The 27,391-nt window shown below is 48.2% G+C and overlaps 2 protein-coding genes across 2 annotated transcripts; one reads left to right on the top strand and one right to left on the bottom strand.

Annotated features, from left to right (window-relative positions):
- Positions 1 to 27: 27 nt before the first annotated feature.
- Positions 28 to 9,408, top strand: LOC122188508 (kelch-like protein 23). Its single transcript, XM_042886868.1, has 3 exons — positions 28 to 3,768; positions 4,540 to 4,951; positions 8,603 to 9,408. The coding sequence occupies exons 1-3, from the start codon at positions 2,847 to 2,849 to the stop codon at positions 8,907 to 8,909; spliced, it is 1,641 nt and encodes a 546-aa protein (XP_042742802.1). The 5' UTR covers positions 28 to 2,846; the 3' UTR covers positions 8,910 to 9,408.
- A 1,739-nt stretch (positions 9,409 to 11,147) lies between these two features.
- Positions 11,148 to 20,955, bottom strand: LOC122188498 (ceramide synthase 4-like). The gene is made up of 10 exons (XM_042886856.1): positions 20,755 to 20,955; positions 19,525 to 19,642; positions 18,632 to 18,750; positions 16,982 to 17,039; positions 16,453 to 16,503; positions 15,660 to 15,752; positions 14,535 to 14,663; positions 14,168 to 14,274; positions 13,520 to 13,664; positions 11,148 to 11,393 (listed from the first exon to the last, which is right to left on the bottom strand). The coding sequence occupies exons 1-10, from the start codon at positions 20,919 to 20,921 to the stop codon at positions 11,319 to 11,321; spliced, it is 1,062 nt and encodes a 353-aa protein (XP_042742790.1). The 5' UTR covers positions 20,922 to 20,955; the 3' UTR covers positions 11,148 to 11,318.
- Between the last annotated feature and the right edge of the window lie 6,436 nt (positions 20,956 to 27,391).

The raw sequence follows: 27,391 nt of genomic DNA, 5'->3' as shown, positions 1-27,391 counted from the left end.
TTTTTTTATTACCCCCCCCCCCCCCCCCCCCCCCCCTCAAATAAATGTGAGATTTACATTTACATTTACATGAATTTACATTTCATTTGTGAGATGTACATTTACATGTACAGATCTACATTAAGAGCTGAGACAAGAGAATATTCTGCCTATGAATTGTCAGAAGCCCTCCTGGTATTGTGAGTCTTGAAACCACCACATAAAATTAGTAAATATTTCTCTGAACGCTGGTCATTTGATCTACATTTTTAAGTATATTAGAATGTATTTGAATTTATCTGAATACATTAGAACTTGTTTTTTTCCCTCTTAGATGTCAGTACTCAGCTGGGGAGTGTTTTAGGCTTCCTCCTGGTGAGTTAATCTCTGTTGCCTCCCTGCTCCAGTACAAGGAAGAAAATTACTTTGATCGCATGGTATCACCTTTACAAGCTATGTAGCTAAGAAGGTATTTTTTAGCACTTGTTGCAAATCTTTTGGGCTGTCATTGTGAATTGGAAGGCTCCCAATTTTTAAATAAAGACTGGAGTCCCTCGTCAGGTTATTGTCTCAGCTGGGTGATACAAACATGGAAGTGTGTTTGCTAGTGGGAATTGTAGGGGAGGAATTATTAAGATCCTAATGTTCAGTGGAAGCAGTGTCTGGAAATACTGCATATTTTTTTATACTGTAGCTATCTACTTGTGGTTGCACTTGTTATAATTTGATTTGTAAGTAAACTTTTTTTATTTCTTCACAAGTAGCAAGATTTGAGGAGTTGTGAACAAATAAATACGAATTAAACTGTTCCTAAATGTCTAATTGTTAGTCTGATAAAAGTGCTCTACAGCTGCCATTGCAGGTTTGCACACTGAACAAATCTAAAGAGTGTTTGTTCAAGAGATGAGTGAACACAACAAAAACAGAAACGACCAGATCACAGGCTGTGCTCGTTTCCCAGGCAGGAAATCAATGAGAAACGACTGACAGTATCTGGTCTTGATTTAATAGCTTTTCCTGGGTCAGTGCTGAAATGGAGGTGAACTTGAAGTTAATTCAAGTATGTGAGACTTTCCTAAGGAGCTGTGCCTCGTGTGGCATGTTGTGTGTATAAATATTGTGTGTATGAAGGTGTGCCTCTGGATTATTTTAGGCTCCTGTGGACTCATCCTTTGGATGTTTTCCACAGCTCTGGACATGCGGCTGTCTGTGCAGTCATGCTCCTTCCAACACTTTTTTCTTTTTCTAATGTTGCAAAACTTAGAATAATTTAGTTGGAAGGGACCTTCAGAGATCATCAAGTCCAACTGCCTGAGCTCTTCAGGGCTAACAGAGTTAACTGAGAGCATTACCCCTGTGCCTCCTGAATGCTGACAGGCTTGGGGTGTGAAACAGCTCTCCTGTGTTTGTGCATCCTCATCCTCGTGCTGAAGAAGTTTTTCCTAATGTCCTGTCTGAACATTGCCTGGTGCAGCTTAGTGCCATTCCTGTGTGTCTTGTCACCTGTCATCATTGAGAAGAGGTTGGAACTTCCCCTCCACTTTCACAGTGGCACAACTTCAATAGATAAACTCTTATTTAGTGCTTAGGGCAGAATTTGTTCTCTGGTCTCAGTGCAGTCTTGGACAAGGGAACTTGGACTTGAGAAGGGTGAGAGGCTGCTGGTTGTTGATACCAGTAACACGCCACACCATGTCTGGCGTCAGTTCGGAGTGCAGCGTGTAATGAAGGCCTGTGGAAGCTCTCTTAGGTGGATTCCAGTTTTAGATGCAGAGAGGGCAGAGATCCACCTGGAGCTGTGTGTCATGTATAAATTCTAGAGAGGGACGTGATTCCAGGGTTTCCTACTGGGTTATTTGAACTTCATCACAAGATGCACGACTCCTTCTCTGCAGACATTTGGATAATAATTTCAGAGCAAAGTACATAAAATTAAGAATGTAGAAACCAAGAAATCAATTTTAGGTGTATGTGTGCTCGTATTGAATTCATTCCTAAATACAACTGCATAAAACTGATGCGACAGAAGTGACTTTTCCAGAAATACAATAAGGAGCCTCCGGAGAAAATAAGCGCAATTGATCCACATAGCACCATCCTGTTTGCTGGAAGCTGCTGGGAAGTGGGGCTGAGACCTCTTAGGATAGGCTCCTTAGGATTAGTGTCCCTACTTCAAGCTATGCAAAGCTTTATCAGATATGCCAAAACTTATCAGACTGATCTGAATGCTTTGGAAAATCCACTGTGTGAGGTCAGTGATCTGTTTGTAGTACAGCTACTAAGTGCACTGAGAGTGGCTGGATGCGTGGCTGCTTTCTGGGTTTGGACGGGGGTTATTTCCTTCCCCCTATGTTCTGTTCAAGTTTAAAGCTAAACACTGCGTGCAGCCTGGGGTTTGATGTTAGACTGGCAAAGGATCTAAACTCAGGAACGTTTTCCTGAAAGTCTCAACCTTTCCTCAGTGTTTGGTTTGCAGGAAGAAAGATACTGTGCGTGTTTTTCTCAATGGGGTCAATATTAATCTACAATTTCCTGAAATGATGTTAATGCTCAGAAATGTTTTGGTTGTTCATCTCTCTTCTCCTACTTGGAGAACAGCTCCTCTAATTCACTTTGACGTTGCCTAGCAAGGGTGGATTCCAGTTAAATCTGCCAATTTGGGGTTATGCGGCTCTCCTGCCGTTGCTTAAAAGCAGCAGGAAAGGCAGAAGACCAAAGCAGGAGCACAGAAAGCACTTTCTATTTTTAGGACAAGATTGGCTTATCTTCATTTATCCCAGCTGGGCAGGTAGTATTTCCAGCACCCTCGCACGAGTGAAGGCTGTGTAAGGACTGAGTTAAAATTAACCGCCCGGCCATCAGCCGCCATGGGGTCTGCACAGGAACCAAAAGAGCTGGATTCTCAGGCAGAAGTGGTTGCAGATACAGTTCTTGAGGTCGGAGAGAGACTTTTTCAGGTCAGCCGTAGGGCACTTTCATTACACAGCCGTTACTTTGAAGCGATGTTTTTTGGGGGCATGAGAGAGAGCTCTGAGCACCACATAGTGATCAGAGGGATTGATGCAGCGCCTTTCCAGGCACTTCTTGAGTTCACTCACACAGCCCAAGTGCTCATAGGTCAAGAAAATGTGACCAGCTTGCTGGAGACAGCTGATTTTTTTCAGTTTGATAGGGTGAAACTGTTGTGTGAGAAATTTCTGGAGAGAGAGCTGCACGTTTCCAACTGCCTGGGCCTGATGGCCTACGCACAGCGTTTTGCCTTTATAGAGCTGCATGCATCTGCCATGAACGTGGCTCTCACCCACTGGGGGGACGTAATGTCTCAGGAGGAATTTAAGGCACTACCCAAAGAAACGTTGATGCAGTTCCTCAAAAGCGATGACCTCTTTGTTCCTCGAGAAGATGTGGTGTTCGACAGCATCATGATGTGGATAATGGATGACCCAGCAACAAGGGAGAAAGACTTTTTGGATTTGGTGGCTGAAGTCAGGGTCAGCTTTCTGAGTTTGTCCTTCCTTGACATCTTGGTGAAGCGCAGCAAACGCCCTGGGCAGGCAGATTCCTTCTCCAGGCTGATCAAGAGGTTGGACAGCTGTCCTCCACCCAGCTGGCGAGACGTGACACTGCGTCCTTCCACCAGTCGGAGCTACGACACCCTGTACGTCCTGGGAGGAAAGCGTGACAAGGAACAGCAAGAATTATTTCTATTTCAACCTAAAACTGGGACCTGGCAGGCTTGCTCTCCCTTGCAGCGCAGAAACCTCACCCAGTATGCAGTGGCAGCAGTAGGTAACTCATAGAGCTGGAACTCAAGTGGTGCTAGCAGCTGGGACTGAGCGAGTGCAACGCACTGAGGCTTAGGGGCCCAAATGCAGCAAATTCAGCAGCCTCTCCTATGAGACACAGCATACCATTTCTGAATACACTTGAAGTTTGTTTTCTATTATATTCTATAATTATAATAATATAATTTTTATAATAATAATAAAATAAACCTCACTTGTACTCAGAAATGGTCAGAAATGGTTCAAAGAATGGTTTTGTTCTGCATAATGCTGGGAGAATGCTAGGCAAGGCTGAATGCTTTTCACGTTGCAAAGCAGTGAAGGTATCAGACTCTTCACGTCAGCTTTATCTGGAGTGAAACGAATGCCATTAAGCAGCACATCTTTTTGGCTTTGGGCCTTCTTCTCATGGTTGTTTTGCCAGATGGTGATTTATAGTTGCCTTTAAGAAAAATGTACATGTGGTCATCCTTGGAGACTTTGAAGGCAGCTCAAAACCATGGGCCCGCTTACCTGGTGTTGCGAGTCCCATGTCAATTAGGACCCTGCAGGAGTGATCCCCAGAGGCTGTTTCCAACCACTGCTTCTATGGTTCTCCGCCAGGGAGACTCGGAAGGAGTGGCTGCATCCCACTGGCTCACGTATCAAAAATTGCCAGCTAATAAAAGAGCAGTAATTTCCTCAGCTGATCTTGCAGCCTGTTGGTACAGCGTAGAAAGAAAAGAACAACTTTCAGCACTCGTGTAACTGATACTTTTCCTTGCTGTCTTTCCAGGAAGCTTCCTTTTCGTAACAGGAGGATATTTCCGAGATGAGTTTGTGTGGTACAGTGTGGATTGGGTGCTGATCTACAACTGTCTGAGCAACAGCTGGCTGGAAGGCCCGGCCATGAAGAAGTCTCGCAACAGCCATTGTGCTGTAGGAGTAGGGCTCTACCTGTATGTGCTCGGAGGGAACACGGATGAAGGGATCGTTGCAGAAGTGGAGCGCATGGCGTTGGTGGACTCCAAGTGGGAAAGCATGAGTCCTATGGTTCAGCCTGTGGAGCGGGGAGATGCGGTCAGTGTGGGAAGCAGGATCTACGTGGTCTGTGGCCTGGATGAAAACGGACATGTCTATGATGGGGTGCAAAGGTTGAACACAGAGACAGACAGCTGGGATGTCATCTCATTTTCTCCACTTCCAAGGTAAGAAATAATCCTGTTGGACCTGAGAAGAAGAGAAAGGCTCTGCTGCAGGGGTTAACCTTGGTGAAGGGGCAAACTCCCACCCAGCTGTTTTCTCATTTTCCTTCCTGAGCAGGGATGGGGAAGATGGAGGACATTATGGTCAGTCCATAACAACTCCTCTTTGCTCCTCCTTCTTTCTCACACTTTTTTACTTGCTCCAGTATAGGTGCTTCCCATGGGCTGCAGTCTTACAGGATAACCCAGCTCTAATGTAGGCTTCTCCATGGGCTGTAGATCCTCTTAGGAGAACCAGCTCCACCTCTGGAGTGCTGCTCTCCACTGGCTGTAGGGGACTAACCTGGAGTGTGTTCTCCTCATTCTTGATCTACCTTGATTTCAGCAAGGCATTTGATACTGTCCCCCATGACGTCCTTATAACAAAGCTGAGGAAGTGTGGGATAGATGAGTGGACAGTGAGGTGGGTTGAGAACTGGCTGCTGGCAGAGCACAGAGGGTCGTTGTTGGCGGTGCAGAGTCCGGTTGGAGGCCTGTAACCAGCGGTGTTCCTCAGGGGTCTGTGCTGGGTCCGGTCTTGTTCAACATCTTCATCAATGACCTTGATGAGGGGATAATGGCCACCCTCAGCAAGTTTGCCGATGATACGAAGTTGGGAGGATTGGCTGACACGCCTGATGGCTGTGTTGCCATTCAGCAAGACCTGGATAGGCTGGAGAGCTGGGCAGAAAAAAACCGGATGAGGTTTAACAAAAGCAAGTGTAGAGTCTTGCATCTGGGGAGGAATAATTGCATGCACCAGTACAGGTTGGGGGATGACCTGCTGGAGGGGAGCTCTGCGGAAAGGGACCTGGGTGTCCTGGTGGATGACAGGTTGGCCATGAGCCAGCAGTGTGCCCTTGTGGCCAAAAAGGCCAATGGCTTACTGGGGTGCATTAAAAAGAGCGTGGCCAGCAGGTCAAAGGAGGTGATCCTCCCCCTCTACTCTGCCCTGGTAAGACCTCATCTGGAGTACTGCGTCCAGTTCTGGGCTCCCCAGTACAAAAAAGACAGGGATCTCTTGGAAAGAGTCCAGCGGAGGGCCACGAAGATGGTGAAGGGCCTGGAGCATCTCCCCTATGAGGAAAGGCTGAGTGAACTGGGTCTGTTCAGCCTTGAGAAAAGGAGACTGAGAGGGGACCTGATCCAGGTCTATAAATATCTAAGGTGTGGGGGGCAGAATGGCGAGGCCGGACTCTTTTCAGTGGTGAGTGGAGACAGGACGAGGGGAAATGGCTGGAAACTGCAGCATAGGAAGTTCCGCACAAACATGCGCAAGAACTTCTTTACAGTGAGGGTGATGGAGCAGTGGAACAGGCTGCCCAGGGAGGTGGTGGAGTCTCCTTCTCTGGAGATGTTCAAGACCTGCCTGGATGCCTACCTGTGCTACCTGGTGTAGGGAACCTGCTTTGGCAGGGGGGTTGGACTCGATGATCTCAGGAGGTCCCTTCCAACCCCTACAATTCTGTGATTCTGTGATTCTGTGATTCTGATTATGGTGTTCATGGAGCTGATTTGCTCTTTTTTTGCCCATTTCAGCCTTAGTGGTATTTTTGCATTGAACACACAAAGACAGTTTTACTGTGGAGTTTTAATAGGTGCTGCATTTTTTATCTTGTTGGAGTTGGTTGATACCAAGCAGCATCTAACACTCACCAGCCACTTGCTCACTCCTTGCCAGTGGAATGTGAGAGAACAGGAGGAGCGAAAGCAGGAATGCTTGTGGGTTGAGATAAAGGCAGTAGAATAATTGAAAGAAAGAGGAAGAAAAAAGAAAATAAGTGATGCAAAGGCAATCACTTCTCATCTCCCACAAGTTGATGGCTCTCCAAGTGATGACTGCCTCCTTGTTTACCTTCTTTGATTGGGTTTCCAGTTACTCTGACTCCCAGTTATACTTAAAGCAGTGTGAAACAGAGTCTCCTGTCAATTTCCCAAAAGTTTGGAGCTAAGCGGAGTTTAGGCTGACATTCAACTCCAAATGGTAGAGTCTCAGTGAGAGAGGATTTACTGCAGCCAATTCCTCAGTTTCAGGGCTGATGTGCTTTTCTTCAGAGGGAGCATATTGCCAGGTAGACATTCCCTGACTCCTTCTTCTAGCTATTGAATTTACATTTCTGTGTACTCTGTTAAGTGTATATCTATGATGGCTTTTTTTTTTAATAGAGAAAACTAAAGACAGTTCATTAATGAACTAAATTTCATTAAATTATACATGAGTCACAGCTCAATGTTTGGAGAAGCACGAATAAAGAAGTCCTTTTCCATGTTCTGAGTTGTTAAAAGGGGGAAATTCTCTACAACTTTCATAAGACTGACTTTGAGAGGTGGCTTTATCTGTAGCCGTTCCGGATGAACTTTGTTGTAACTGGCAGGAAATAATTCCATATCCACATTGTTATCTCAGGTCTCCAAGACACCTTGTCAGCAGGCTGGGCTCCTTGTGGATACTGGCACTGCTGAAGAACTCGAGCCCAGCAGGACTCGCATACTCTACTTTACCATTATGAGATCAGAACTTCTTTCTGCTGCCTGTAGTTTCTGTTCCAAATAGTCTGCTCCTAGGTGACTTAAATAGATTGTCTTTCCCTTGAAATGAATTCAAATGGATCAAGGGAGCTGTGCCCCAGACTGGAAAAGCATAAATGTGCTCACATGGACACGTGCACTCAGTCACAGGGCTGCTCTGGAAAAATGAAGATTAAAATAATGACAGTCTAGATAGGACTGAAAATACTCTAGGCTTCTAATATATCAGTTCCCAGTTATTCAGTTATCTGGGATATACAACAAAATAAAGAATGGAGAAACTGAGATTTTTGAACCTCCTGAGGTTTAATTACTGAGAAGTGGTTCCTTCTGCACCTGGAAGGAATCATGCTGTGCATCAGTGCAGGCTGGCACTGAGCTGTCCCTGTAGGACCCACTGCAAAAATGGGGGCTTACAGTGAACACCAGCTTTGGTGCAATCCAACCATTGCTCTCATCACAGATGGGCAAAGTACATCCAGAGTTGCATTTGGAGTAGTATTGCAAGATGTTACAGTGAATGATTGTTGCCCTTTGCACTAATGGCACGGGGTCTAGTTTGGGATTTCCAGTTCAAGAGAAATACAAAGAAACTGGAGAGGAGACTGTGGTGGGTTGTGAGATGGTCAGGATGTGGAGTACAAGTTCTGAGAGAACCCAGCAAAGGAGCTGGGCTGATTTTTGTGGGTGAAGAGGCCATAGCTACAGCAAGGACAGTTACACAGATGGTGACCGTGGTCTTGTTCATAAGCTAAAACGGCATAGGAAGGGGCAATGGCTATAGCTATGGTTTTGGAAGTTGGGCTGGATATTATGTTGGTGTTTCCAAGGAGGGTGAGCGTCCCTGGCACAGACCTTGGGGTGTGAGGGACCCGTGGCACTGGGTGGTTTCAAACCGTGGCTGCACAAAGCCACAGCTGTTCTGACTAGCACTGGTGCCAAGAGGTTGCACTGCAGAAATGCAGAGGTCCACTTCTGTGCTGCTCAGTTCAAATGGGGGTTTTGATACAAGGAGTTAAGTGGCAATGAATATTTCAGGGGACAGATCTTTCTGTTGATTCTCATCAAGGATTTCTCCTCTCTCAGGTACGATCTCTGCATCACATCACTGAATGGTGCTCTGTACACCATAGGAGGGGAAGCTTTTCGATTTGATGTGGAAACAGATGAGTGGACCCACGTGGACGAAGAATGCTTGACCCAGAAATTCTTCATGGGATGCTGCACTGTGAATGGACAAATTTATCTGCTTGGGCAGAGAAAGGGTAACAGTGCCCTCCCCATTGTCGTCCTCTTTGATCCCTATGTTGATATGTGCCAGGTCATAGACAACAAGCTCCCGTGCCCCCTTCCTATTCATGGTTGTGTCTCTGTGCGAAGGTTTGATACGTAGGCCAAGTGATGTCAGACCTGGGATAACCACGAAGGAAAATTCATGTGCCTTAGAGCCAATGGGAACTGGGTTGTATCAAATTTGGTTTGTGAAATGCCTTAAATTTTGAAAAGAGATCTCTTTCCTTCCTGGCTTTGTCTCTTTTTTTTCTACCTGGTGATTGATATTTAAGAAAAACTGAAAGCTTTGCAATTGCACGTGAGTTGGAAATAGCAGTCAGTCTTAAAGGCACATAAACTCCTCAAGCTACACAAAGGGCTGCTCTGTGCTCCAACTCCTCTGCTTCCCTGTGTACAGTTGGGAGAGACAGGAAAGTCATTGAATCAGATATAAAATTAAAAACTGTAGATGTAAAGCAATAAATGTGTGTCAAGCGAATCTTCAGCAGTACATCTGGGCTTGTATTACTGCAGGACAAATTTAAAAGCAAAGCAAAAACACAACTGCATCAAAGCAAAAACACAAAAGCAAAGCAAAAACACAACTGCAGCCAAGCCATAAGACGTATCATCAGAAAGTATCATTTTAGCTTCAAATAATCTTCCCATGTTCTGTCAAATGGTTAAAATTACCTTTATTCGAGCCTGGAGAGCCCCACAGAAGGAGGGAGGCTACTCTGGGTTTGTGTGTTTGGGAATGTGATGATAACCACTCACCAATGGGGCACTCAGAATCCCACTTCCCTCTCCTTAGTCCCCTTTGGGTTCATTGCTCTGCAGCCCCAGCATAAAAATGCCCTTTCCATCCCAGTGGCTGAATTGGGGTGCAGGCAGCAGGGACAAGCAAGTACCTTTCATTAAAGGCTCCTTTCTTCAGTGTGGCGCAGCAATGTTGAAATGCTCTTTCATTTTCCCTAACATGTAAAATGTGTCAGATGCCATGGAAGCCTATTCAAAGCCTAGATAGAAAACAGCCTTAAAGACAGCATTTGTAAGTTTCTGATTATTTTCTGTAGACTAAATATGAATAGATTTATGTGCCCTCTGAAGCATCCAAGCCTTTGTGTTATTGGTGATATCAGATCTGTGGCAGGTCTCTGACCAGACTTTCTGATTGATATATGAACTGAGATTGCTGAGACTCAAAAAAACAATGCATCAGTAGCAATTAAGGTAAACCACTCTTTGGTTCAGGTGCAATTCATTCCTATACAGACTTCAAGTCTTACGTTCTTTCACAAATTCGTTACAAAGTGAATGGTTATCCAAACTGGAGAAAACCTGTTTTAATTCCAGCAGAATTAATACACTCCTATGGAATGTTCCCATTCAGACTAATTTACAATCTCTGGCAGAAAAGCTTGCATTTAGAAGAGTTGCAGTTGCTTTCCACTCAGGAGCATTATCCCAAGGTACATATTCAGTTAAGCAAAACCTTTTAGACACGATCTGTTTCACACCATTCCCACAGCATACACAGCAACCAGCAGCTGGCTGGGCCTTGGCTATGGGAACAGTCCATTCTTGCCCCAAAGCCTGGCCAATTTAGACTACAAAACTGAAAACTTATTTGGAGGTTAAAGCAGGAGCTGTTCCCATGCAACTGTTCTCATGAGGTGGCAAGCAACAGCTGTTGGTGTCTTCCAAAATTACAAGTTGGTTAAATGTTCGACAGTTTCCAGTAAGTTTGGCTGACAGATCATTGTTCCCAGATAAGTGACCACAGAATAGTAGTAAAGCAATGCTCCCAACCGAAGAAGTGAAGAAAACATCTCCTAAAGTTACTTACTGCCTGGAAATGACATGATGAAATCTAAGAGGTCTGCTCCAAAAGTAATGCCTCCTGCTTTATGATGTCAGCCCATGTCAGAAGCAGACGTCAGAGGGACGGCAGTAGGGGCTGAACCTTCCCACCAATATGCCATTACATTTTGCTGCTGTGTAACAGATGGCAGCAGAGGGGAGCTCTGACAGGATGGGTCTGACATGGGAGCACGGATGAAGCAAAGGGACGTCATTGAATTCCTCCATGCAAAACAAATGGCACCCAATGACATCCATTGATGCTTACTGAACAGTTATGGAGACCAGCTGGTGCAGTGTGGTGCATTTCAGCAGTGGGTCAGTGGGTCACCTCCGATGGTGAAGATCTGAGTGCAGCACGCAGCTCCCGTTCATCACTGATGAAAATGCACAGCTAATGGTGGAGACTGTGTTAAGAAATAGCATTTTGTAGCTGACAATTTGCTCTATCAAATAGCATTACTGTGCTCTTTGTATCTGTTATAGTTTCCGTGGAAGTAAATAGGAAGCATTACTTTCGGAGCAGCCAATGTAGATGTCAGACGGTGCTTTGTGTTGTACCACTGTAGAGGGGTCTATGAGTCAGTCTGGCCTCTTCCCCTGGGTCCTATTCAGCCTCTGTACTTTTAAGACTCTCTGGCTCTCAGTGTTTGATAACGAACTCGCGCTACTCGTTCTTGGTCACATCCTCTGCTTCGCTCCCATCGCTTTCCTCAGTGTCACTTCTTGCATCTTTTTTTTTCTGTAGGAAAGAAAGATGATTTAAATGAGCTGCAGAACCTCTGCCGTGCTACGTCAGATAGTCTTGCTTTCCTTCAGAGCACTGATGAAGTAACCTGAGAGGTGTAATAAAAGTAATAGGTGAGCGCAGGTCCTCAATACCAGTGTGGTAATTGTCCCTGTCTTTGGAAGGCTGAAACAGTCAAGTGTTTCTGTAACATCTGAATGCACTTTTTGGTGCATTAATAAAACAAGTGTTATTAATATAATGACTACAGAAACTGCTGGATGCGATGAATGGCACAGAGTGGGCTGGCCCTTAAAGGAGCTGAGCCAAACACAAAGAGAGAGCTTAGACCTCACATAGGTAAACTGAAGGTGGAACTTCTCTCTCATTGCTTTGTGAGTACATAGTCTAGTTTGGATTTTATATATTGATATATACACTCACAAATGCATGTACCTGTATTTAGGGTCATAGGGTAAGTCGTATTGAAAAGGGACATCAGGTGATCGTGTAGTCCAACCTCTTCGTCAAAGTGTGCTCAGCTCTGATGTCAAATCAAGCTTCTCAGGAAGAAGGGCACTGCACTGCCTCACGGAATCACTCAGCACCACAGCATTGCAGGGGTTGGAAGGGACCTCAAGAGATCATTGGGTCCAACCCCCTGCTAAAGCAGTTCCCTACAATAGGTGACACAGGTAGGCATCCAGATGGGTCTTGAATATCTCCATAGGAGACTCCACCACCTCTATGGGCAGCCTGTTCCTGTGCTGCATCACCCTTACCATAAAGAAGTTCTTTCACATGGGTAGTATGGAACTTCCTATGTTCAAGTTTTAGGCCATTACTCCTTGTCCTGTCACCGTGCACCACTGAGAAGAGCCTGGCCTCATCCCTTGCCTCCCACCTCCCTTCAGACATGTACAAACATTTATGAGATCTCCCCCTCAGTTTTCTTTTCCCTAGACTGCACAGAGCCATGTTACTCAGCCTTTCCTCATACAGGAGATGCTCCTGGTCCTTTATCATCTCTGTGGCCCTCTGATGGACTCCTAGGAGATCCCTGTCTGTTTTGACTGGGGAGCCCAGAACTGGACACAGTATTCTGTGCCCTCCTCAGGGCAGAGCAGAGAGGACCACCTCCCTTGCCCTGCTGGCCATGCTTAGTGCAGTACATCCCAGTAGGTCATACTCCACTCCCTGAGCAACTTCTGCTGCTGCTTTACTGCCCACACCATGAAGAAGTTTTTCTTCATATGTAGATCGAAATGGGCATTTCAGCTTTTGTCTATTGTTTCTTGTTCTCCCATTGTTCATCACTAAGAAGAACCTGGCTCCTCCTCCTTAAAAGCTTCCCTCTAGATGCTGGAAGGCTTTTAGTAGCTTCTCCTAAAGCCTACCGAGCCCATTTCCCTCAGCTCCTCCTCACAGATCATGTACTTCAGCCCCTCACTGTCTTGGTGGCAGTTTGCTGGATGTCTGCGTATTGTTGTTACTTTCCTGTATTGCACTGGATGACCCAAATCTGGACACAGCAGATGAGGTGCCACGCTATTTGCTGGCTATGCTTCTTGTCACATAGCCCAGGACTGTCTTGGCTTTCTTTGCCGCCAGAGCCCACACTTGGTTTGTGTCCATCTCCAAAACACAGAGGTCTTTTTCTGCCCCAGAGCCCTATTGTGTTCTCGCAGAGGATTCTTCCTCACCAGGTGGAGGATTTCTGATTTTTCCTTGTTGACCTCCTTGGGGTTCCCAACAGCCAAATACTCCACCTTCCTTGAGCCGCCGCAGGTAGCAGCAGTGCTCTTGAACACACTGACTCCGCCTCATTTTGCCATCATACGCAAACTAGATGAGAGTGTGCTGTGTTTCATCCTTCAGAGAAACTATTTTTTCTCTTTTTAAAGAGGGTGCAGCTCAGCGTAAGCTGAAGGCATAACACCAGCAAACAAAATACCCAAGAAGGGAACTGCTTCCCTCATCTTCACCATCAAAGGTGCCCATATAACCCTCAGCACGTGACTTCAGTTCTGAAGCTCTTGGGCTGTTTGGCTGGGCAGTCCCTTTTCTCCCACCCTTTCTTTGCAGGTGTGCAGAACCATGCTGGATCTCGTGGTCATGGAGGAGAAAAAGATTTTTCTTACCGCGCCATACAGGATGACACCAAAGGTCATCCGGAGGATTAGAAAGGACCAGAAAATGTGCAACAACTGCAGGATTATCAGGAAGGCGTTTATCAGGCAGCTTAGGAAGAACATCTCAAATTTTGTCACATAGTAATAGTATGTGCTGTGGGAGAGAGAGAGAAACAAATGAGGAGACAAGACTCCAGCAGGCTTACAAGGGTCAAGAATCTTTCTGGACAGATGTTTGTCTCCCGGGTCCCCTGGGCAGAGTTGAGCTGTGCTAAGACTGGGAAATCATGCTTCACTTTGGTGCCTTCTTGCTCTGCCCAAGGAAGGGACTCTACCAGCTCTAGCAAGCACGGCCCAGGTCCCAAAGGACATGCAGTGATTCTTAAAATTGCCAACCATCCCACAGTGTTCAGACAGGCTGCTGGTTGGAAACCTGCAATGCCCTCCAGGAGCAGCAGGCAGTGCTTCTCCCTGTGTTGGAGCTGGAGCTGGGTGTCTGACATCCCAGCATGGGACACAGCCACAGCCTGGGGACGAAGGGCAGTTTGTGACTCAAGGTTAATTTATAGCTAACAACCCTCAGCTTTCCTCCTCAGTTCTAGCTGGATTCATCTTCGAGCTTACCTGGAATGTTCTGTTCATTAAAACATAACTCACATTAGTGGGAAAATGACAAGGCGGGAGCTGATGAACACCACAGCGAAAACTATAAAGACAGCTTCACAGACCCGCTTCCATTTCATGTAATGGAGAACCTTGGCCAGCTGTAGAGAGACAAAGAGCCATATATCCCATGTGCCAGCGTGCTCCTTCTCCCATCCCTCTCCTGCAGGTCTGCAGGGATTTCCATGAGCTGACTGGTTATCAGATTAGTTGGTTGATGTCCCAGTTTGCACTCACTCACTTTCCCCCAGGAGAACTAAATCTGATGCTTCCTGGTCCTCCCACCACACAAATCACGTGTAGCAATGCACTACTGACAGATGTGAGCATGGAACTGCATTTCTGAGCGAGGGGAACTCACCTCTAGAAGGTAATCAGAGGCGTCATGGACCAGCATGATCATCACACCAAGCCGTAACAGGTTGGCACAGTAGGATACAAAGATCAGAGTGATGGTGGCAATGTGGTGGATGATCTGTTCCTTGAAGTCCTGTAAGGAGAAGACAGAGTGTCTTGACCTGGCAGCAGCTGTTTGTGGATGGTGCTGCCTTGTTGGATGTGGAAAACACCTCCACAAAGCATCACCCCTTAATGCTCCTTACTTTCCTCCTATGCTGTACATGGGCTCACCCTTCCATGTACTGAAGAGCTGTGTGTGATAACAGTAGCTGCCTTTGGCCCGGGGCAGGACCTGCTCAGTAACCACACTGGAGGCAGTGCCTGGACTCCCCAGCACTGCCCGTGGAGAGGAACCAATGGAGGCGGATGGAGATGCTGCAGGTGGGGAACATGCCTTCCCGTGTGGAAACAGAGAACTCTGCAGCAAGGACAAGCCTATATGTGCAAAGGTAGTCATAGAATTGAGTTGGGAGGGATCATTGAGGTCATCTAGCCTAAACCTCTTGTAGTAAACAGGGCCACCTACAGCTCGGTCAGAGTGCTCAGAGCCCTGTCCCGCATGGGGTAAAAAAGCAGGAGCCCTCAGTGCTCTGTGGAGGTCATGAGATGTCCAGCTCCAGCTCTGGCCCATATGGCAGCTTCCTGCTACTTCTGGGAGGCACTGCAGCTTTCCAGCCAGCAGCCTGTCTGCAAACACTGTGGGATGGTTGGCAATTTTAAGTCACTGCAAGTCACTGACCTGCTTGCTAGAGCTGGGTAGAGTCCATTTCTGGGGCAGAGCAAGAAAATGTAATTGTCAAATTAATTGCAAACTGTGCAGCCTACACTGCAGGCCACAGCACTGTGCCCACCCAGTGGTTGCCACTTGGCTGGGCACACAGTCTTTGTGTCAGCCACAGCACTCCCCTGGCCTTGCGGGCAGAAAGGCAAAGCTGCTGTAGAGTGAGGCTCAGGGGAGGGAGGAGGGCTGCAGAACTGAGTGTGCCCTCACTCAGATGCTGCCTCCAGGGCTGGGGATTTTCTGGGCATTCCCAGGAGGCTGAGTGGTGCCAATGCAGTGGTTTGTAGTTGTGCTGCTGCCACTTACCTTCCTCTTCACATCGAAGGGCAGGGTGACGACCAGTGAGCAGTAGAAGGAGAGCTCCAGCAGGTAGAACCAGCCCAGCGTGGGTAGGAGAGGCTGTGACACAAGCAAAAGGCAGCATGACAACCCTTGCTTAGCTCTGGGGGACAGGAAAGGACAAGGCTCTTCCCAGGTAAGCGCATTCATTCAGACTGCATTTGGGGCAGGGCTGTCATATCTACATTTCCCCATCCCCTGTGGCTGAACTGTTTGCTGCTGTGCTGGCTGAGGGCAGGACAAGTCCCTGATCATCACAGAGGAACTGAGAGGAGCCAGGTTCACCCACTGAAATTTCAGTCCCCATTCCTCTTTAAGAATTCAAGGGTTGTCCTGACTGCCTGGTCCCTTTGTGGCCCCACATGTGGAGCTGCTTCCTGCCAGGCTTGTATTACAGAGAAACTCATAGAGAGGAAGTGGCTGCTCAGGGCAGAGGCAGGACAGCCTCCTGCTGCTCCTCCATACGCACCGCCTGCAGAGAGCTGGTCAAGAAGACAGCCAGGTTTTCACTGTGGTTCATGGTGCGAGGGTGAGAGGCAGCATGCGTGGTTAGAAACAAGAGGTGGACCTAAGGGGAAACTTGGTCCTCATGACCATTTTCAAACAACAGGACAGGTTGCCTGGGGACACTGTGCTGTTTCCATCCCTTAAGGTCTTCAAAACCAGACTGGAGAAAGACCTGCTCTGACAACCTGCTCCTGCTCACAGCTGACAAGAAACCTCCTTCCAACCTGAGTTATCCCACAGACTTGCAGCTCACCTGTTGTGGATATCTCAGCCAGCACACGGTGTGATCCCAAACCCATGGCTTCTGCACAAAGAGAAGGCAGCAGTAAGAGTCCATATCCCTAAGAATGTACATCAAAAGCATGAAAAAGCACTTCAGTAAGCAGATGGTGTCAGAGTGCTTGTGGTACAGCCAATCTGCCCTGACCTTTGCAAAAGTGAATGGTAGTTGTCAATGGTGAATGTTTCACCAAAAGTGATGATACCCAGCGGGCAGTGGGTGCAGCCAGGATGAAGAAAAGTGTGGTGACACCACAGCCACATAGCCAGGCTCATATCTGGAGAAGGGGGCTGTTCTGCTGGATGTGGTTTGGGAATGGTTCTGTGCCATGTCCCTGAATTTGTCCTTCTTTGACTCTGAAACTGTGGTCCAAACCCATAGTCATGGCCACACATCATCTATGGGTTCCTTGGAGCAGCCCGGAAGCATCAAACTTATTTTCCATGAATGAGGAACACCTGGAAGGTGTCACCACACAGTGTTTCCCAGCTGACATACTTACATCGTATATGAGAGCCACCCCAGAGAAGAATGATGTGAAATAGAATGTGAATCTCCAGCTAAAACAGAAAGAAACAAAGGGGGAATTATAACTCCCTCTGGAGCTTGGATGCCTCCCCAGGCTTTGCCATCACATCCAGCACCCGACTGGAAAGCAGCAAAATGGGTGTAGTTAGGCACAAGGGCTGGAGAGCAGAAGCAGCTGGAGAAGGAATAGGTGTGGGCAGATGGATGTGGGATCCCACCCTCCCAGGTGCTCTCCCACCAGCTGAGAAGCCCACAGGGGTTTTGTTTGGACACAGATTTGCAGCAGCTCAGCTCTGTTTGCATGTGCAGCAATGTGCTGGTAAGGCAGTGGGGTACCCACAGCTCACCTGGGTTCTACTGTGCCCAAATCCCAGACGTATGCTGCCAGCACTAAGTGGGAATCAGCATCACTCCCGAGGTGCCTCTACCTGCCTCCTTTTGTGATGTGGGAACAGGATTCAAGCACTGAGAAACGTTGTTTTCAGAGAACGAGGAACAGAGGATCTTGTGCCTGATTGGAGCCTCTTTGTACATACAGTTTAAAGCCTCAAGCTGAGATCCCACTTTTCATCTGGACACTCCTCTGTCCTTTCTGATTCCATATATTATTGCAGTATGCCTTAGGATAATAAAGGGTGAGAGGGAATGGCCCGAAGTTACACCAGGGAAGATTCAGATTGGATGTTGGGAAAAATTCCTTCTCCAAAATAGTGGTCAGGCGCTGGAATGAGCTGCCCAAGGAGTGGGGGGGTCACCATCCCTGGAGGTGTTCAAGGGTCACAGAATCACAGTATCACATAGAATTGTAGGGGTTGGAAGGGACCTCCTGAGATCATCGAGTCCAACCCCCTGCCAAAGCAGTTCCCTACACCAGGTCGCACAGGTCGGCATCCAGGTAGGTCTTGAACATCTCCAGAGAAGGAGACTCCACCACCTCCCTGGGCAGCCTGTTCCAGTGCTCCTCACCTCACTGTAAAGCAGTTCCTTCGCACATTGGTGCAGAACTTCCTATGCTCCAGTTTCCGGCCGTTTCCCCTTGTTCTGTCTCCACTCACCACTGAAAAGAGTCCGGCCTCGCCACTCTGCCCCCCACACCTTAGATATTTATAGACCTAGATCAGGTCCCCTCTCAGCCTTCTTTTCTCAAGGCTGAACAGACCCAGTTCACTCAGCCTTTCCTCATAGCAGAGATGCTCCAGGCCCTTCACCATCTTGGTGGCCCTCCGCTGGACTCTTTCCAAGAGATCCCTGTCTGTTTTGTACTGGGGAGCCCAGAACTGGACCTGGGTCGTGTAGATGCTGCACTGAAGGACATGGTGCAGTGGGAAATATTGCTGGTAGGTGGTCAGCTGGACTGGATGATCTTGGAGGTCTTTTCCAACCTTGGTGATTCTATGATTGCAGTATCACAGAACTGCAGGGGTGGAAAAGACCTCAAGAGATCATCGAGTCCAACCCCCTGCTAAAGCAGTTCCCTAAATAGCTTGCACAGGTCAGCCTCCAATTGGTCTTGATTATCTCCATAGAAGGAGACTTCACAACTTCATATAAGAGTGGAAAGTACAACGTGTGCTGCCATGCAGCTCGCTGTTGGAGGCTCCCATCCCCACGCTGGCCCACCTACCTCGCCTCACAGAATCTCTTCGTAAGCCTGGGATGGTCCTGGGCCCGCCGCTGCCGGAACCAGCTCTGCACTGTTCTGACTGGCAGGCCGCTTTGCTTGGCCACTGAAATCAGGTCCTCCTGCAGAACAGATGGGGAAAGCAGCGCCTCGCCTCCCTGACTCTTTCTGTCTCCATGTGGGGGCAGGGGCTGCTTCTGCCCCTCGGGGTCGGTGCTTCCCCAGAGACCGCCTCTCTTTGGGAAAGAACTGCATCTGCTGTGCTTGCACTGCTGACCTCCCGCATCACTTTGGCCATCCTAAAACTCCATGCAGAAATATGTAAACCCAGGTTTGGAGCTTAGCACCGGCTCTCTCTGTCCAACTTTTCCAGCTGTGGGACTCAGTGCCTGCTCTGAAAGCCTAACTACAATTTTTTCACCTCTGAAGTGTGTTTGACAGATGATTATCAGCTGTGGGTTGCAAAGGAAGAGAAAATAAGCTTTGTCTGTGATGTGAAAGAAACATACTAGCTCACTCAGTAACATCAGGGGGAACATCCAATTGCTTGAGCAACAAACAGTCAAAATTAATTTGACAAAGCTTCATACAAATTTAAGTCAATCATTATTTTGTAGAGTCAGGAGTGCTTCACTGTGAGCAATGATCCGAAGGACTCTGCTAAAGATAAGAAGCCTTATCCACAGGATCTGCCCACCGTGGGGGATGGCTGCTTTGCTGGGAAAGCAGACTGCTCCCAGCTATCTGCTCGATCTGACACACACCAGACGGGTGGTGCTGGGGCTGTGGCTGCTGAATGCATTGGTGGTGAAATATCTGCTTCTTCACCAGAATGGTGGTTGGCAATGGGGCAAGGAGGTGTTGGTTGCCTGGGCTCTCAGCACAGGGGCACTCACCTCCTTTGGGGTCCTGCCCAGCAGCCTGTAGAAGCCTTCCAGTGTGGCACTGGGCTGAGCTTTGGGCCTCTGCTTGTCTCTCACTCCCAGCCTCCTGCCCAGGGGCAGAGCTATGGTTCTACGAGAGGAAAGAGAATTCAGAGCGGAGAGGATGTGATGCCCTCTGCCATCAAAGTGGTGACAACAATAAGGAATATTTGTATCGAGGCCACTTTCTTCTGATATTTTTATCAGCCATCTTGATGAGGAAATTGAGTGCACCCTCAGGAGGTGTGTGGGTGACATCAAGTCAGGTGGGAGTGTTGATCTGCCTGAGGGCAGGGTGGCTCTGCAGAGGGATCTGGATAGGCTGGATCGAAGGGCCATCAGAGAGGGCTCACGTTCCAGCTGAGGGCATGTTTGCTGAGCACAGCCTTCCCACTCCACAGGTACTGAAGCCCTGCTCTGCCTGGCTGGACGGCTGCATGTCTGCCCAACAATCTGCCCCACTCTCACTGATAATTCCTTGATTTCCCCCCAGTGTCAGTCTCTCATTTTGGAACAGGTGCCCAAAGCCCAGTCTGAATCCATATCCTAAACTCAGCCACACGGATCTGCATCGTTCCCATCCAAAAGCCCGGAGATGGCTGTCAGCTCACAGGCTCTGCTTGGAAGGACCATTTCCCTCCATCAAGGTGGAATGCCCATCGCTGAGGCACTGCTGTACCTCAACCCTGCACGAACTGGGGAGCTCTGGTGCCAGGACAGGGGAGGGCAGAGCTGTGGAGGAGGAAGGAGTGGTTTGAACAGGACAGTCCCACAGCAGGCTGTGGGAGCCACAGCTGTCCTCTCCCTCTTCCTCTGTGCTGAGAGTAGGGACTTGCATAGCGTCCTTGGGAGTATCCTCTAAGACCAGGCTGACCCCTGGCTCTGCAGTGGCTTCCAGCCCTGCTGTACCCAGCAAATGCCTTGTTCTGTGTTGCACACTCCCAGCTGGTCTCTCTGCAGAGCCCAGTCCCCTCTCTCCAGAGGGGCTCTCCACACATGGCTGAGGTGCAGCTGAGTGATGGACTTGTCATTGCTGCCACACAAATGCTTAATGCCACAAAATGCAGAGAGATTCAGTATTTCTGGGAGCAAACCCCTGCCAGCTTTATTGTGGTTAGGAGATGGGTAAGGGTAAGTCCATAGCAACCCTGCACAGACACTGTTGACAACAAGCACAGAAGAAACTGGATTTGTGGCACCCACCTTTCAAATCCGCATCGGATAACGATCAGGAGCAGAGCACCGGGGATGCAGAGCCAGAGGTCCTGAGGCTTTGGGTAGTGTGTGTCTGCAGACTCCTTCATGTCTTCCCAGGTGGCTCCGGTTGGCAGCCAGTGCTGGTGGTGCCAGAGCTCCTCCAACAGTCCCATCCTGGTCAAGGTGGTGGACAAAGACAGCAGAGGCTCTGGGACGCAGCAGGGAGATGTAAAACTCGCTCTTGAATCAGGACTGCCGGCGCTCCGGGACACCCAGCCCAGCAGCTCGTTGCTCACACTCCGCGCCGCACACTCGATCCCATGAGTATGACTTCCAACACCACTTGTCCTGACCTGCCTGCGAGCTTGGAGGTGGGGTGAGATGTCTTGGTACAAGAAAATAATTCTGTGGGTGTTAAGGAGGTGGATATCTTCAGTTGTACTCCATCACACGGATTACGAGTCCCTTCCTGGTGACAGTGTCAGAAGGGACATCTCTTGCTCCCATTTTCTACCAGCCTTTCTCTTCCCAAGCTGCAAAGCCATTGCCTGTTAGACCACCACCCATTCATTGGGCATCTCTAACAAGTCATAGCTGTGAAAAATCTATTGGTTTCTCACAGAACCTCAGGTGTTTCTTCGGACCTCTGCCTAGGAGTCTTTCTGAACACCTTTGCAAAGCACTACCAGCAGGTTCTCTCCTCTGCATAAACTTGTTGACTCTTTGGGAGAACTCTGGCAGAGAAAGACACGATTTCCTCACACACAACACATGGGAGCTCTTTCCCACAACGTAATGTTCACACACGTTTCCAGTAACTCATGGTACGTTGTGCCAATCTGCTCGGGCCAGATGTCAGCAGCTCCTCACATTTCCACCTGGGACTTCCATCAGTTTCTGACACCACCATGGTTTGAAACAACAGCGACCCTGCTCAGTTGGTAACTGAACTCTTTATTGTGTCAGCTCCCTCTTGGCTCTTGGGTGAATACCACCCAGGCTGAAGGTTTGCTGTTATTCCATTGCTGTTTCTTATAGAACCCCTTCATGCCCATCATTTGGTGGGATGCAGTCTCAGCAAGAAGACAGCTGATGTGGACACTGCCTGCTTCCAAGTAGGGAAGCCTTATGCAGGCAGCAACAGGCAGCTCCAGCCTGATCCCTTCTCAGCCCTTTTATTTTAAGTCTCCTATAGTTTTCCCAGTGTTTTTCAGAGCAGATTACTGCTGCCCTTTGTTTCTCAGTGTATTTCCTGGTATGTCCAGATCAATCTGCCAAGCTTACGAGTCCTTTCCTTGTTTAGACATGACTTCAGCTTTCTGCTGTTTCTTAGGGACGCCCCTGCCTGCAGGCACTGTCTGTTGCACACGTGCAGATGAGAAAAGCAATGTTGTTTGAAGTGCAGTCATCCAGTAAAGGCTCCCTTGGGCATACGTGTCTGAATCAAGAAACACAGTGGATGCACTTCTCCCATGTTTCCAGTGCGTGCTTTAAAAACACAACCCCAAGCAGTGCCCACTGGAGCCAGCAGCTCGGTGCCAGCTGCCAGCCCTGGGGCCCAGCTGTTCCAGTCTCCAGCTCAGCACTGCACAGCTGCCTAAAGACACCAGGAGAGGTTCTCTTTCTCACAGCTCACCTGGAGCTGGACATTCCATCTCCCCTGCAGCTTGATGACACTGCTTGGCGCACACATGGTGCGGTGCACTCCTTTGTTGCACACAGGGCTGATAAGGATCAATTGCAAAGAGATTCTGCTGTTGCACCCGGAGCTCCATTCGCTCTGCTGGGTTACTTTAGCAGATGTGACACAGAGTTTTGCTGCATGTTTTTACAGCAGCTTCTCTGTTTTGAGGTCTGTGATGCTCCAAGAGGAACTGCGTCCATGGGTGGTGATAAAGGGAGTTGATGCAATGAATTCAGAAATACCAATGCAGCACTCACAAACTTCCTGACACCAGAGCAGACATAGAGCGAATGTGGAGCCATTGTGGGGAGAAAACAGCACACAGAGCTTCGCTGAGCCATAGCAATTTGATGGCAAGAAAAATTCTGATTCACCACTGCCATGCTCAGTTACTCAGTTGAAGTGTCCTAATTCAGCCCCCAAGAGCCCTCCCAAATCCTTGATGCATCCTTTCACAGTGATCAGATCAGCCTTACAATGAGCCTGGGCAGAGCATTCTGCTCCTCAGATGTGTTGTGATTTTACAGCATCAATCCTTGCCACCCTTCTGAAACCTCACGACAAAGAAGACTCCAGATGCATTTCCCTTCCCACGTCCCCACAGCTCCAAATCACCCTCCAGGCTGTGGACTCCCATTGCTCTGTCACTGTCACGTCACCTGGACTGCCTCTAGATTTAACACAGGGGTGCCCCAAACTGCTTCAGGGCCAAATGAAGCTTCACCAAGCAGGACACAAAGGAGGCAGCTGCTGCTCTTTTCTGGCCGGCCTGATACGGCTGAATGCTCTGCAGCATCACCTCCATGCACGCTGAGTGTTCTACAGCCCTGGCAACAGCACCCAGACGTGTCACCAACCAGCCTGGTCACCTCCTGAGAGTCCAAGAAGTAGAAAAGAGCCCAGAGAGCCAAACCGTTCAAAAGTAATTTACAAAGAACTGTTACATTCAGTAGTACAAAATGATACATAACCATTCCTCCTGAGCTCACTGCCTGCAGAGGAGTGGCAAGATTGCACATGTGGATTACAGAAACATGACCGTATACAGAAATTGTACTCTGAACTCTAAATTACCCCAACATCCAGAGAGAAGCTATCTTCAACAAACATGGATTTAATGATCCGCATGAAATGATGATGCAGGAAGAGATGCTCTGCTCTGAGTATGTCACTGCCCTGGAATCAATCACCTGTGCTGGAACCACTTTTCCCTCTGAAGTTATCCAATATATTTTGATTGAAACCTAAGACCAAAGGCTAAAATCAAAGCTTCACCAGTCATATTTCAGGTGAACTTGGTGAGCTGCTGAAAACCCTCATCCTACTAGACTGTCATTTGCCTCTTAACTTTATAAATGTGCATCACCTCCTAGAATTGGGCATTTCCTTGGTCCGTGTCCATCAGTTAGCATTGGGCCTTGCCAGGCACAGACAGGGAAGCGTCTGCATGGCCTGCGCAGGCTAAGTCCCTGCTATTGTAACAGCAAATCTGTTAGTAATGTGGTTTCATAGTTTAATAGATCTATAAGACAGAAATCTGTGCCATACCTATTTAACTCTCCTAAGGCATTACAGAATCAAAAGTCTAAAACTACACAGGATATAAGATACAAAACGTCTAAAGGAATGAATCAGAATTGCATCATGACTTCACTGCCTACTGCTTTAAACTCCCAACACATCTAGGCAGCGGCCCCAGAATTAGAAGCCTAAATTAAAGCATTGTGCCATGAAGTTCAGCAGATCTTCTCTGATTCTTCTCCCTCTGAGAACAGGGGTGTTCCATTCCCTTCTTACCACAAGCTGACTGCAAATATCTCCCACTGTGCCAATCATCCTACATAAAAACATGAGCACTTGATCAGTGTTGTCTTCTAGAATATCAATTTCCTTGTCCCCTCTCTTCTCCTGAAATTGGTACTTTCCAAGATGGGAGTCATTATCTGACAGCTGAGACACAACTGCTTGGATTTTCTAGCCCCTACAACCATGACTGCGGTAGGAACTCTCTTCATTACAGCCTTTGGAGTTCCCCCCCTTTGAGGCAACAGTGCTGACAAGAGAAGGGACTGAGATCCATACGTTACAAAACCAGTCACATGGCACACAGCAGCATTTCCTGTACGAAAATGTTTTCTCCTGTATCTTTCCAAAGCTTTCATACCACTATACACAGTTTCAATGTTACGAGTACGTATGGGGCACCTCTGCTCTTGAAGGAGGTGTCCCTGTGTTAAGGTTTAGAGTTTCACACTTGCTGTCCATAGTCATTAGTGGCAGTGGGCTTTGCCTTCCAGAGGCCGTTCCAAATAGATTCCTATCAAACAGCATTAGGCAGTTAAGAGGTGACATTGTCCAACATCATCCACTGTTCTGAGTGTTTTTCAAGATCAACATGTTTAACACCTGCTGTGATATTGTCTAATTCAAGTCAAACCACTTGGATCCCCTTCTATTTGCCTCAAGGCTACAAAATATAGAAAACTTATGTTGAAGAAAGACCAAAAACTCCCCTCAGATATCACTGACTGTACAGAAGAATGAATTAAGTTATGCTGGCTGAGCCACAGGCTGAAACTGCTCCTTCAGCCACCTGCCTGCAGCATGCATTTCTGCAGTGTGCTTTTAGCTTTAGCTCACCTTTGCAAACAGTTTGATTTCTGTCCCAATTAAATCTTAACTGTGACCCTGATATTCATTATACAAACAGGTTGAAGCAGCCCCAAATCACAACTGCCCAGGAGTGAGGACAGCCGTGTCAGAGTGAAGAGATCCACACTGCTGCTTTGGGCATCACCGTGCAGAAGAAGGGAGGGGAAAGGCCATGCATCAAAATCTTACATTTTCCAAAGGGGACACGAAAATGGGTGCTGCAAGTCCAGCACTCAGAATCACAGGATCACAGCACCGCCTGAGTGGGAAGGGACCCACAGGATCCCTGAGTCCAGCTCTGGCTCCACAGCACCACCAAAACCCAAAACCTTTGGCTGAGAATGGTGTCCCAACGTTCCCTGAACTCCAGCAGCTCAGGGCTGTGAGGCTTTTGGTCTCCAGGGCACGCTGCTGCCTCAGACCCTACTCACTCTTAACCAGAACCCTCAGGTTTCGTTCTTGTCAATGGTTTACGGGCTGGTTTGGCCCGGTTCCGTGACGAGCGGGGCGGAGGGATCCGCAGATCCGCGCCTCCGGAAAAAAAGGAAACAGGAGACCCCAAAATAATTAAAACAGCGGCACCGATCTGAGGAGAAACAAACTAATTTACTAAGTATATTATCGGAATGCAAGATAACACACTATAATACAATATAATCAGAATTGAAGCTAATAAATCAAATATAATGAGAGAGAGAATGTCCGAAAGGTGGATAGGCCTCACCACAACGCTGAGGTGAGATGCGCAGTCCAGTTGAGCAGCAGGGAGACGGGAGCAGTGTCCACGACGAAGGGCAGGCGAGAAAGAAAGATCAGGCGACCTTGCCAGGAGTTAAACCTCCTCTCCCTGACCGCAAGGTCCCCTGGGGAATGTAGTTCTTCTTCTCTTCAGGGCAGGTACCCAGGACTTGAGCACTGACAGTTAAAGTCCCAGTGCCCCACATGATGTTATGATGTGGAATACCGAAAACCAAAAATCACAAAACCATGACAGTTCTGCAGGCTGCTGTCTGGCCTCTGATCTCCCTCCTGTAGCCATGGCCAGGGGCTGCACACCCAGGGACAGGATTTGGCCCTTGCTCTCCTGGACTTCATGCTGCTGGGGATTGCCTGTGGCTCCAGGTAGAGGATGAGAGGCCAGAGATCAGCCTGCACAGAGAACTGGGGCTTCTGGTTGACAGATGTCCTGTAGTGCATGGTTCCCAGCACTGCTGCCAGGTGAAGGAAGGGGCTGTCCTGCTCTGCTCTGCACAGTGTAGCTTCACTTCGAGCCTTGAGTGCAGGTCTGGGCCCCAGAAAGTCAGCAGGGCATCAAACTGTCTGAAAGTGTCCAGAGGAGATCCATATAATGGCCAACCCACATTCCATATCAGAATACTATGTGACTGCTACATAAGGCTAACAGATCAGCATCTAATTGTTGCACAGTATTTAATCATTGCGTATTTTATTGTGAGCATATGTGTAAGGTGCAGATCAGTGCCTTTGAAATGTCAGGTGACTTTGATCACCCATTACATTACTGCTGTCGTGAACTGTAAACCTATCAATGTGCTAAAAGAATGGGTGTCAATCAGTGGTTCTCAATGTTCAGACATTTCCCTCTGCTCTCACTGCCTCTCACCCTGTCCTGAGCACCACTGCAGATCCCGGCTTTGTCTGCTTTGCATCTTCCCTCAGGTGTCTGCATACACAGAGAGACCCCCGAGCTGGCTGTGGCTTGTAGTGCTGATAGAACTTCATCGGAGGTCTGATGTGCACAGCAACACTACAGGATGTAACCCTCGCAGCCCTCCTGGAGCACAGTGCTGGGCAGAACAGAATCCAGGCTGAACCTGAGTGGTGGAGAGCCACTCCCAGCCCAGTGGTGCTGTGCGATGCTATGCTGTGTTACGCTATGCCAGGCTGCACTACACCGTGCCAGGTTGTGCAATGCCACAGTGTTATGCTGCACTGTGCTATGCCACTGTGCTATGCCATGCTAAACCATACTGTGCTCTGCCATGCCAGGCTATGCTATATATGCCAGGCTGTGCTATGCCATGTTGTGCTATGCTGTGCTGTGCCATGCTACACCATACCGTGCTATGCTATACCATGCTATGCTGTGCCATGCTGTACCATGCTATGCCGTGCCATGTGCTATGCCATACCAGGCCGTGCTGTGCTGTGCTATGCTGTACCACTCTATGCTATGCTGTACCAGGCCAGGCTGTGCCATGATGCGCTATGCTGTGTCGTGCTATGCCATACCGTGCTGTGCTATACTGTGCCATGCTATGCCATACCATGCTATGCTGTGCAATG

This window comes from Lagopus leucura, unplaced genomic scaffold (assembly GCF_019238085.1).
Source record: "Lagopus leucura isolate 7727_CA_CO unplaced genomic scaffold, USGS_WTPT01 Super-Scaffold_100064, whole genome shotgun sequence".
Classification (NCBI taxonomy): domain Eukaryota; kingdom Metazoa; phylum Chordata; class Aves; order Galliformes; family Phasianidae; genus Lagopus; species Lagopus leucura.
The sequence above is the reverse complement of the archived record's forward strand: the minus strand, read 5'-3'. Positions and strand labels throughout refer to the sequence as shown.